Here is a 13,117-nt window from a genome sequence, read left to right on the forward strand (position 1 = left end):
AAACATCTTTTGTGTAAATAGCATCATTATTTCTCTAATGTGAGCTAATGTATTTACACCATTTTAAGCAGAATTGGACTAACAGACAATGAACCTGGATATATTGCTCTATTCTAGAAAATGATCATTTAAGGTAATTTTGTTGCTCTTGAAAAAAATAAAAAAAGACAAAAGTATTGCCTAACTTCTAATATTTTATCATTTTCAAGGTACCACCCCCCAAAAAAAATCACTAATCTCTGTATGTCTAATTGTACTTATTGTCTCACTCAAATTATTGTCACCAAACTGATAGCCAAATTCAGCCACTAAAACTTTTGGAAGTTTCACATCATCAAATTGGCTTGCAAAGCACAAATATTTGTCAACAATTGATATTATTCAAAAATTTTGCTCTTCAGATTTAACAAAAATTGCATAGATGAAATACTATTATTTTAAGGAAAGTCAGTTTCACATGAACTACTTCCCTAAGTCATGACTTTGAATGTACAAAGTGCCTGTGGTCTAATAGCCTATTAAATATTTGCAAATGAAATTTGCAGTGTGCTAAATGTAGTAGTGCACAACTGTAATCCCAGCAGTTGGGAAGCTGAGGCAGGAGTGTCAAGGGTTTGAGGCCAGCATGGGGTACAGAGAAAGTTCAAGTTCAAGTTTACACTGTGCTATATAATGAGACCTTGTGTCAAAGAAGGAGAGAAAGAGAGAAAATGAGAGAGATTTCTTCTATTCTTTCCACTCTTATTCAATATAGTCTTGGAATTCCTAGCCAGAGCAATAAGACAGGAAGAAAAAATAAAACTAATACAAATAGGTAAGTAAGAAGTCAAACTATCCCTAGTCTCAGAAGACATAATCTTAACTGAAAAGATGTGAAAATGCCACCAAAAAAACTCCTAGACGCCATAAATAGCTTCAGCAAAGTAGTAGGATACAAAATTTACAACATTGTATATCAACAATGAACAGATTGCAAGAGTATATGAAAACAAGTCCTTTTATAATGGCCTCAAAAGCAAGCAAATACCTATAAATAAGGTTAACCAAGGATTTGAATGACCTCTACAAGGAAAACTACAAACCATTGAAGAAATAAATCCAAGAAGACTACAGAAGATGGAAAGAGCTCCCATGGTCATGGATTGGTAGAATCTACATAGTAAAACTGGTTACACTACCAAAAGCAATCTACATGCTCAACACAATTCCCATTAAAATCCCAATGACATTCATCACAGAAACTAAATATACTCAACCCTAATGTTCATTTGGAAACACAAAAGACCGCGAATAGCCAAGACAATACTGAGCAAAAGAGCAATGCTGGAGGTATCACAACAATTGACTTCAAACTATATTACAGACTGATAGCAATAAAAACAGCACGGTACTGTAACAAAAACAGACATAAAGACCAATGGAACCGAACAGAGAACCCCGATATGAATCTACGTAGTTAGTTATGCCACCTAATTTTTAGAAAAGGTGCTAAAGACATATGATGGAGAAAAGATAGCCTCTTCAATAAATGCTGCCATAAAAACTGGATATCTGCCCGCAGAAAACTGAAACTAGATCCATGTTTGTTACCCTGTACAAGAATTAACTTAAGGTGGATTAAGGACCTTGATATAAGAATGAAACCATGAAGACAGTACAGGAAAGAGCAGGGAATACACTGGAAACAATAGGTATAGGCAAGGATTTCCTCAGCAGAACTCAATTGGTTCAACAATTAAGAGAAAGAATTAACAAATGGGACTACATGAAATTAAAATGCTTCTGCACAACAAAAGAAATGGTCTCTAAATTGAAGCGACCACCTACCAAATGAGAGAAAATCTTTGCTAGCTATACATCAGACAAGGTATCGATAACAAGAATATACAGGGAGCTCAAAAAACTAAACTCCCCCCAAATCAAAGACTCAATGAAAAAATGGGCAAATGAACTGAACAGAGCCTTTTCAAAGGAAGAAGTCCAAATGGCTAAAAGAAAAAACCATGAAAAAATACCAACCATCCCTGGCCATAAAGGAAATACAAATCAAAACCATATTAATATCCCACCTCACTCCTGTTAGAATGGTTACCATCAAGAATACAAACAACAACAAATGGTGAAGATGAGGCTAAAAAGGAGCCCTCATACACATTGGTGGAAATGTAAGCTAATATGACCAGTATGGAAAACACTATGGAGGCTTCTCAAATCCTTAAAATATGTTTGCCATATAATCCAGCAATACCACTTTTAGGGATATATGCAAAAGAATGAAACTCAGGTTACAACAAAGGCACCTGCACACCCATATTTATTGCAGCACTATTTACAATAGCTAGGCTATGGAAACAGCCAAGATGCCCCACTACTGATGAATGGATTAAGAAAATGTGGTACTTATATACAATGGAATTTTATTGATCCACAAAGAAGAATGAAATTTTGTCATTTGCAGGTAAACAGATGAAACTGGAAAACATCATCTTAAGTGAAGTTAGCCAGGGTCAGAAGGCCAAAAGGCACATGCTCCCTCTCATATGTGGAAAACTGACCTAAAACAAATGCTGTAATACTATGAAATACTGTACACACTAAAGGGGGGTCACATATGAAAGGGGTAGGGTAGAAGAAGGAAACTAAGAAGTTGAATATGGTTGATGTATTTTTTCTATAAGAATGAAAATAAAAATATAACCAGCTGAAACCACCAGAGGAAAGGGAATAAGGGTGAATGAATAAAATTAGAGGAGAGAAAACAGTTGTGGTTATAATACATATATACATGGAAATATCACAAGGAAACTCCACGTAGCTACCTTTATCTCAAGCAAGCAATAATGTTATTTTTTCTTTTTTCTTGTAAAAAATTGGAGAATAGGAAGGCAGAACAGGAGGAAGGAACAGGAATTGGAGAATAGGAACAGGAACAGGAGGAAGGCAGGTAAGGGGAGAGAGGAGGGGAGTTGGTATCAGTGTGTGCGGGGGAACAGGGAAAGGGGTGGGAGAGTGAATAAGGTGCAAAAAATAGGTGCACATGTATGTACATGCAAAGATGATACCTGTTGAAACTACTCCAGGAATCAGGGGAGAGGGATAAAGGAGAATGGTGGAGGGATGAATTCAAGTATGATATATTTAATAAATTATAAGAACTTTTGTAAATGCCATAATGTACCCCACAAAAATAAAGGAAAAGTAAAAAAATTTTTAAAAAGATAATGGTGGTCCTATTCCCAAGTAGTAAAAACATAACAAACAAAAAGAAAATGAAATAGTTGTGACCCTCCAATTAAACAGACAAACAGAAAAGGCAGAGAATAATATCTAGATGCAGACCCTTAATCGTTAAGAATTTTCATACTCTCTAGCAGTATGGAAAGGAAACTGCAGATATGAGCCCTGCAGGTAGAGTCTACAAGTCCATGGAAGTGTAAGGGAGGATAAAGGTTATCACCAAAGTTCCCCTCCCAGACCAAATTAATAAAAAAATCTAATTTCTTTTTCTACTACCTTTATAAAAGTACATTTTTTTCAAAAAAATAAGGTATTTAAATTCAAAAGTCTAACTTTTCTCATTACCTTATACATTTGTTCTAACATAAAATAGAATCAATAGCATTTTCTTGATTTCCCATGTCTTTTACATGACTGATTGAAAACTTAATACAATATTTCATTTTTAGTCTTTTTTTGCACTCTTTAAAAAATCCAGGCAAACTTTCTCCACTTGGTGTTTTAGCAGTATATTTTGCAAAACTATTGAATACAGCTGCTCATTTATTTTTCAGATCTGTCTGATGCAAAAAAGTTTCAAAGGAACAAATTACAGACAGAATTCTAATTTAACTATTTGCAAAGTACTATGCTTTTGCCAAAACTGATTGAACTTCAAAGCCTTCCTAAAACATCATACATAATTTATTTTCGGGGAAGAAAACAATAAAATCTAGGACAAGTCCTGGAACAATAGTATTTTAAATAAGACACAGTCATAAGTAAAGTATTCGCTTGGAGATGAATCTACTTTTTGTGAAATCATATTTTTCCTAAATTTCTATCTGATAATAGTGGAGGATTGCTAATTATAAGAACACTTCTTAAAGCGTACAGAGAAGAGCAAGCAATTCAGTTTAATTGATGTACCCTTCTTTTTCTTTTTTAAACTGTGTATTTAATTGTTTCTTAATCATACATTCCAGTAACAGATTTTTAATTGTTTTTTGACCCGCATACCATCATGGGTTGATTAAGAATTCTCTAATCCAGGTTGTATAGTGTTCATGTGTGTTCAATAATTCAGTAATCCACTTGGGAGATGTAACAGGACCCGGACTTAAGTGATTTCTTTAAGCACAGAATGCTTTGTGCCCAAATTGCACTCAAATCCCTTCAGAAGAGTCAGCAAGAGTCCAAAATGCACTTACTACCACACTTTCTAGCAATTCGTAATGTCTAGACAAATCTATATGTGAAATGTCAGGAAATAAGTATAAAATGGAAACAAGAATGGATATCTTCTTTTCTGTAGGAACATAAACAATACTAAAGTAAAATTTCTTAAAAATGTTGGACTTTTAGCATATTCAGCAAATGTTCATTAAAAATTAACTCTCTTGTTTAAAGTAAAACAAGTTATTTCCATACAATGCTTTACTGAACTTTGGAAAATTAGCAAAAGTATAAAAAAGTAAATATGAAATTAACCAGTTTGAACATTTTCAGTTTACCTGGTTGACTTTGCCAAATTCAAAAGAATTAATTCAAAGAATATAATGTAGAAAGTTCCAGGTGCCAAGCAAAGTATATTTTTAAAAGGCACATGGTTGTGCCAATCCACAAAGGCTGCTTATTGTCTATGTTTTTTACTTCATATAATTTATGTAGCCTTCTATTATTAATGCATATATTGAATATTTAAACATATTATGTGTTAAAACATTTGTACACTTAAATATGTATCTGTTTCTGAAATAAAAACAACTTTTCACATATAACTTCCTGACTGCATTCTAAGGAGTTATCCAGATATCTTTTTAATGTTTTATCCAAAAGACATGTTTTTCAAACAATTGACCTTGAAGTAAATTTCTATAAAATGAATTCCATTTAGTCACTGGCTTAAAGTATAAAAATATTTTAACATTTCTTATAATGTTTTAGTTAATCCACAATTTATTTGTGACCAAAGCATTCCATAGACCATAATAGGTAGAGTTTGCGGGTAGATATCAAAATCCATTCTCCTTTTCTCCTTGAGCACATGTGTAAATTATGAATCCCAGCTTCTCTTTAGAGTTGAGTATATTTATATGACTAAATTTTTCCCAATGGAGATATTGAAATAGTGGTTTACCTCTTACAGATCTGGTCCTTAGGTAAGATGGTTACCTCCCTTACTCTGTCCCCTTCTTCTTTTCTGGGCCTATATTGATGTGGCTCTGCAAATGATGGAAAGCCCTTGAATAATAACCAGTACAATGAAAGGAAATGTCATTCCTCAGTGGCTTCCAACAGCAGAACAACCAGAGATCTAACCATTCATTTCATACTGTGACATAAGAGAGACATACAGTCTTACTTAGGGCAACAAATTTGTGTTGAGTCTCCTTCTTGAAGAAGTCTAGCTTTATTCTAGAGTTGCAGATAATGCAACCAAAACAAAGGTATATCTAGTCCATGACATTCTTAGATCTCTCATAGGTTGTTTTGTGCCCTTTAGGTGCTATTGATTGAGATATTTGCTTCTATGTATCCTTGAGATCTCAATTTTAAAGTAATCCAAATGTTCTCTATAGAATATTTTATTCTCAGTTGTAAAAATCAAAGTTTGGTAAATTTCGGTTAAAGCAAACCAAAACCAAACCAAACCAAAACAAACCATTTGAGTTTTTATTCTTTTATTTTTTGGGGGAAGGCTCAGGGAATGGAAATAGTTTTGGGATTTTGAGAGAGTAGGATGTTGCTAGGAAGCAGAGAAACTCTCTGGGTTGAAAATAAGTAAAAACTGTTGTGATTGAAAGAATTAGCTCAGCAGTTCCAATTTGCTCAGACCCTGCACTTTCTAAATGAGGCATCATTTTTATGACTGGCCCTTGACTGGGAATTGGAAATTGGAAATTAAATATTTAAGCTAAGACCTTCAAACACATACCAATATGCTAGTCAGTTTTCTATTTCTATGACAAAATACCTAAGATAATCAACTTAAAGGAAAAAATATTTATTTTGGTTCATAATTTCAGATGTTTCAGTTCAAAGTTTTTTGGTCATAGCACTTCCTGCCTATGAAAAGACAGAACATCATCATGGTCAGGAGTATGTGGAAGATAAAAGCCTCTAATTTCATGGTAGGCAGAAAAGAGAAAGGGAGAGAGAGAGAAAGAGAGAGAGAGAGAGAGTTCCAAATTACCCCTTTAAGGACACATCTTCCAGTGTCCTACTTCCTCTGTTCCTCCATTGAGGTCTTACCTTCTAATAGTCCATTCAGCTATGAACTAATCCATGGATTAATCCATTGATGTGATTATTGACTTAATTCAATCACATTCAAGGATCTATCTGTGACTATTGCTATATCAATTAACAAGTCTTCAATACATAAATCTTGGGAGATACTTCATATCCAAACCATGAAAACAAGTTTATCTAAATGCAGTATACCAAAGGTCAGATTTATGATAAAGATCTGCTTTCCTCATGAGAGTCTGTAGCCTCAGCGACTAATGTCAATCACGTAGGACCTACATACACCGGCTCAGATGAGCACCTTTGATGGACTACACTTTATACATGTTACAACTTGTAGAAGAAATAAAGTGTATCTTGTGAAAGAGAGAACCCTTGGAAACTTGCAGGTGGTATCCTACAGCTCATGCACCATTTGCCTTTTTCCTTTGCTGATATTGCTTTGTAACCTCTTCTGAAAGAATAAAACAAAACAAAAATGATAACAAAACAAAAGTTATGATCATAAGGACTTCTGAGTCTCTTTTATCCTTCTAGTGAATCTCCATTTCTGGTCATGGTCCAACATAGCTATTCTATGGAAAATTCCTTTTGACATAGTGAATTAGGTTACTGATTCAATTTCCTCCTTTGAATTGGATGTTAAGAGGCTAAGTACAGTTCAGTCTGGACTGGCATTCATTACTGGCCTGTGGTATTCTCAGAAAGATGAGTAATGAAAGAAGCTATTGCTTTTTAGTCCTCAGAAGCGAGACACTACTGTGGTGTAAATGAAACAAACTTTCAAATATAAAACTTCCTGCAGTTCTTTACTGATCATAAGAAACTCGAAGCAACTAGTAGGGGAAGCAAACTAAATGGCAGGTTTATAACTGTTCTGAATGCCAATCAACAGAGCTCTAAGCCAAATATTTGGAGAGCAAGTCAAAGTAAGTATTGATTAATATTGCTGAATACATAATTGATGAATTATACTAATGAGTACAACAGAGAACCACAAAATTATCCTCTTTATTGCACTTATTTTTATAATTACACTGATGTGTATATGCATACTTTCCTTGATAATAATAATCTGAATAATTATAAGAAAGAATGTAGAATACATATATATAAGCCAACAATTATTTTCAAGGCATTATGCTCTGGAGGATATATACATAAATACAACAATTTCTGCCAGCATAAATGTAAGTAAGATATATACAAAAATATCTATGACATAGGTTTGTTTATAAATTTTAATAAAAAAGCAAAAGATTAAAAATTTTAAGATATGGAAAATGTTAGAAGAAATTTTGGTTAGTCTACTTCTTTTAGCTGGATTCATAGATGTTTAGATTTCCCTCTCGCAAATTTAGTCTTTGACATTTCATTCCTCTTTAGGTTATAGCATATTAATACATTGACATAAAACATTTATTTAGGCTGAAATTTTCAAATAATTTTAAATTAAAACACATAGAGTGAAATCTTGTTTTAAGAACTATATACTGCCTATGAAAGATATAAGAAAGATCACGATTTGCCTCTTGTCCTTCAGAAGTTTCCTTTTTAGAAGTATAGACAACTAAATTACTATGAAACAAGCCTAATGTTGGAAATAAAGTAAGTAGATAAGTTCAAGATATGTCAGAAAAAAATCTCCAAATCCCATAGGAAGGCAGAGATTTTAAAATGATATTGAGTCTGTGAGTTATGACTGAATTACTGAGTCTGTGAATCATGACTGAGTTACTGATTTCTGAAAAATGCATTTCATTAGAGTAGTTAGGATAAACACCATTACAGTGAAAAGGTGATAAGGAAGAAACATGTAAAAATTATATTTCAAGAAATTTGGTGATGAATAATAGGTAAAGTCATTTATAAATCAACTAAAGTCTATTTTCGTGTTTAGGCAAATTTGAACATGCTTGTAGTCAGAGAAAGAGGCAACAAATAAAATGATTAAAATGAAGGAAATACAGTGCTAGATATATTCTAAATGATCTTCTCTTTAAAAGCCACTACAAACAAGTAATAATATGTGAGAAATAATTTCAAGTATATTATTTGGATAATTTCTCAAGTAGAACACACGAATCATGACAATATATATATAAAAAAAACCCAGAATTTCAGAATAAGATTATAGTATATATAAAATCCTGGAATATCTTCAAATACATCAGTACTTTCCACAAGTATAAATGGACCATACCCTACAAAATTGTATTGTTGGAATAAAAGCAAATCCACCCATAGTAGATTTTCAAAGACATTAGAAAGTGTATGGATTTTGAAAGGTTGATTGTGACAGGACAGAAAATTCAAGAAAATATTTAAAAATGAATAGTAATTGTAGGCAACATTTACCTTCATTATTTGCCAAGTCAGCAAGCCAGAACCCTCCCATCATTCCTTTGTTTTTATTAGCATATAATAGTTTTACATAAGATACGTTGTGATATGTATATCCTTGCTTACAATATATCTCAGATTTACCCTACTTCTGTGCTCATATATCTTGTAAGTAAACAAGTACTAGTGTTAATGTCCCTTGAATATTTTTCAATTTTGCCTTCTTCTCTTAATCCATAAAACTCCATTAATTAGGCCTCTTACAGAGGTAATTGCAGTTGCTTCTAACTTGTCACCTCCCTCATAGTGCCAAGTCCTTCAGTCCCTCACCTACAAAGAAGCCAGATTAATCCTTATGTCATTACCCTCTTTAACAAATCCCCCAAACCATAAGTAGTCCACTTTGCCTATAGGTAAATTCAAATTCATCAGCATGCTTCATTACCAGTTCCTTCATTTTTTATGCCTTGCTAGTCTGCAGACTTGTTTTTCATCATATTCCATTCCACATTTGTCATTTATACTATGTTCAGTTTCTCAAACACAGCATGCAGTCTAAAATCCAGTCTTTTGGCAGATCCTTCCTTCTAGGGATAACACTGCTCCTCTTCCAGGTTTTTTACCCTCGGTTCAAGTTTTCCCATTTATTACCCTAACTTTCTCTAGTTAATCGCTGACAGACTTCTTATTTTAGCATAGGCATCACATCTCCCTAAATCCTGTTCTTACCACTTAAATACATATCAGCTGCTCACTGACCTTATAATTTCACTCATTGGTCAGTATTAAATCACTTGCCTTTAGGTCTCTCTCTCCCACCTACTGTAAGCAGTAGAGTCAAGCAGTATGTCTATTAGTTGAGTAACCTCTGGGTCTAACCCTATGCTAAATGATTACTTGTCAAATATCTTACAAAGAAAATGTTATTTATTATGTTCGAAAGATCAATACAAGAAAATCTTTTGAGTGATAATGAAATGCATTTATTACTAGATAGCACTAAATAAATAGTGCCATATCTCTGGATTAGTTTGAATGGCTGACTTAAAGTCTTTCCTCAAGCTGATCAAAAAGTAGGAAGGTAACAAATCCTAACCTGTTCTCCTTTACCCTGACAATTTGTTAGGTGTTTGTTTTGAGATGCTAGCAAAAGTATAATTCTGTAAATTTCATCTCTTTGAAGTTGTAGTAAAAAAACTTTCATGTTAAACATGTACTTATTTTTATAATTTCATAATTATCTAACAAATAAAAACAGTTAAATAACAAGGTGTTAGAACAATAAAAATCTTCATAATCCAGAGCTAGTCTCCATGAAAAAGCAGTTGGAAAGCTTTTAAGAAAACCAAAGCAATAAATAAGGAAAAACAAATGAGAGATGACATGAAAAATTTTGATCTGACATTCCAAACACAAGAGAAATTGGTGAGAGGAAATTAAAATTAAAACAACAAAACACATTCTGCTGTAGTCCAGCCTCCCTAGCTACAATTTGCATCCACATGCATTTTACATTTCATAGCTTGACTGTGAAATTTAATTAAAAACAATTATGAACACAGCTCCTTGAAGCTACTGAGGATTGCATAGTTTGATTCTTTATTTTTTCTCATAAAATGAAAACCATGTATCACTAATGGTCATGTCAACAGAGTGGCTTAAGAAGAACTGAATCCTTGTCCAGTTCAAATATATCCAGATAAGCTAAATCTAGACAGAACGACCTAGTCACATTGATCCATAGCTCAGTTAATATACCAATGAACAAAGTGAATATTGTCTCTATGGTTCTGCATTTGTCCTTCATATCCATTCATTTCAGAAGAAACTCCGAAAGGGAACACAGAAACTGAGCTGTCTTCAGCCATACAGGAGTATAATTCTGCAAGTAGATAACTGAATGAAAGAAAATAAAATAAATTAATTAAGTAAAATGGCATAAGAAAAAGAATTTTAGGTCTAATATGAAGACAGATCCACTCAGTCCATTCAGTTCAGTTTTGCTTCCTTTTTATCTTGGTTTTTTTTTTTTTTTTGGTATTGGGGTTTGAACTCAGAGGCTCATGTTTTGTAGGCAGACAGGCAGACACTCTATCACTTGAACCTCTCAGCCAACCTTTTGTTTTGTTTTGATCTGGAAAGAAACCTACACACAAAAATAGCAATAAGTAAAATTGAAGTTTCAAATGAAAATGTGACCTAGCTGTTGCCACAGTATTATTTGGATAAAAATTGTGGTACTTTGCTCCCCTCTCACATTATCTCAGAATTTCTGTAAGCAGGGAAAAGGTCAGATTCTGATTCCTCTATGCACCAACTAGAACCACTCAGTGGTGTCTGTGGAAACATAATTGATTTCTTTGTTTATTTGAGAAGCTCAACACTTTAGCAGGAAGACGTCAGACTTAAATGGAGTTTTATAGTCTCTTCTAAGGATGCAGTTAGTCAAATACCACGTAGATGAAATATCCGTCTGGCTCCGGAATGTCTTCAGAGCTTGGACATAAGTGCCCTGGTTGCAACATGTTGTTCCTCCAAATGAGCACAACAAATAGCATTTCCTTCTATCTATCTCCATATTCAAAGCCTCTTTTTCATGGCATTATATTCTGAATTCCAGGAAACAAAGATGTGGATGGTTGAAATATGCTTTTGGATCTTGGAAGTAAAAAAGACAGGTGTTAACTTTCTGAAAGTATTAAAAACATATGGCCAGTCACTCCCAGATATTTTGTTGTAAGCAAGGTCCCAACACAGTGGTCATTAAATATGTTAAAAAATAATTTGATGGTGTTCTAGGTTCCTAGATTATTTCGCATCACTGTGGAGAGGGGAAAATTAAAAACAAACAAATATCCTTATTTATTTGTATTGTGACTACAGAGTTGATAATTTTCAGAGCTATAGATAATGTCAAATAAAGTCTTAGTGCCTTGTGAGTACCTTTGAATTAGTAAATTTCCTTTTAATGTTGCTATGAAGCATATGTAAAAAGGATTAATAAGGAGCCTGTTTTTTAGAATTACATTACCCTTTGGTATTATGATTTAGAGTTACACTATAGGTTACTACCAAACCTTTAAGAACAGAATATTTTAAAAAGTATCTTAAATTTTGATTTTTCTTTTAGTAAATTGGGATGTATTATGTGTCCTGTTCAACATTGTCAGCATCTCCCTTTATTTTGTGTTTATCTCTCAATAGCATTTCAGGAATTTCAAAATTAAATGATTTCTTTTGAGACACTTAATTCCATGCCAGTGGGAAGATCAGAATCCTGAGCTTAGTCCAAGGACAGCCAAGACTTACAGGAGTTGCCCTGCCTTGTCATTTGAATTTGTTGAATGAGCATTTCCACAGCAGAAGAATTGAGGGCTAAAGAACTTATGTAATTCAAGATTCTCAAAATACATATCTATTGGAATGAGTTGATATATTGATATATGTACTTCAAATGGGTAGGAAATTTTTGTATTAGAATATCAGATATGAGCAGTGACAGGTAAATGAGCTAGACCTCAAATATAAACAGTATATTCAACATTGTCACCTTTGCCTTTATGGCTATTTTCAGAGATCCCAGGGGCAGGATTCCATTTTACAGTAAGTGAGAATGAGGCTCTAAAGATGTAGGACTTTCTCAAAAATTTCCCAAAAAGATTGCTCCACAAAGTAAAGTGAATATTATCTTATGACTTCTGGACAAGGTATATGCACAACTCTTAACTTTAGGTTAAGACTTTAGGTCTATATAAGGAAGTAACTCAGTAAAACCACTGTTTAAGACAATATGGAATTAATTATAAGATAATAAAATTGTGCGAAAATAATAGATGGAATGTTATGGATAGATAATGACAAAACATTAGCTGAGTTTATTGATGACTGGATTAGCCTGGAGAGTCTAGGTGTTTGGCTTGCTTTGTTTTCAGGTCTCCATTTAAAACTTGGGAAAGGAGGCATAAAGTTTTGTGTGGTTCGTTCTGAAGGTGTCCTATGACAATTTATTTGAAAAGAACAGTTAATATGTGAGTCTGACAATGACATGCAGAAAATGTGGTAAAACATCTGGAACTCTGCCTCTGCGTCCTTGAATCTAAGTAATGATTTGGAAAACTGAGATTTTTTAAAAATTTTGTATCATCAAATATCATTAAACACCTAGAAGTATGTTTTGTGTGTCAGATTTTATATTCATCATTCAGGACCATATGTTTTCACACCAGAGATACCTACTTGGCTAAATATCACACATAAAGACACAAATAATAAGATATATTGGACAGAAAATATAGCCATGATTAGT

The 13,117-nt window shown here is 33.4% G+C and overlaps 1 protein-coding gene across 2 annotated transcripts in view; it reads right to left on the reverse strand.

Annotated features, from left to right (window-relative positions):
• Gpc5 (glypican 5) overlaps nucleotides 1-13,117 on the reverse strand; it is a 1,368,088-nt gene that overhangs the window by 228,956 nt on the left and 1,126,015 nt on the right. Inside the window, exon 8 of one of the 2 annotated variants that reach the window (XM_074043149.1) lies at nucleotides 10,147-10,707. The exons of the other annotated variant lie outside the window; for it this stretch is intronic. Within the exon in view, the coding sequence (XP_073899250.1) occupies nucleotides 10,625-10,707 (83 nt within the window). The 3' untranslated portion in view covers nucleotides 10,147-10,624. Of the gene's footprint in view, nucleotides 1-10,146; nucleotides 10,708-13,117 lie in introns of those variants that run through there. 2 annotated transcript variants of the gene reach the window in all.

This window comes from Castor canadensis, chromosome 10, assembly GCF_047511655.1.
Source record: "Castor canadensis chromosome 10, mCasCan1.hap1v2, whole genome shotgun sequence".
NCBI lineage: Eukaryota > Metazoa > Chordata > Mammalia > Rodentia > Castoridae > Castor > Castor canadensis.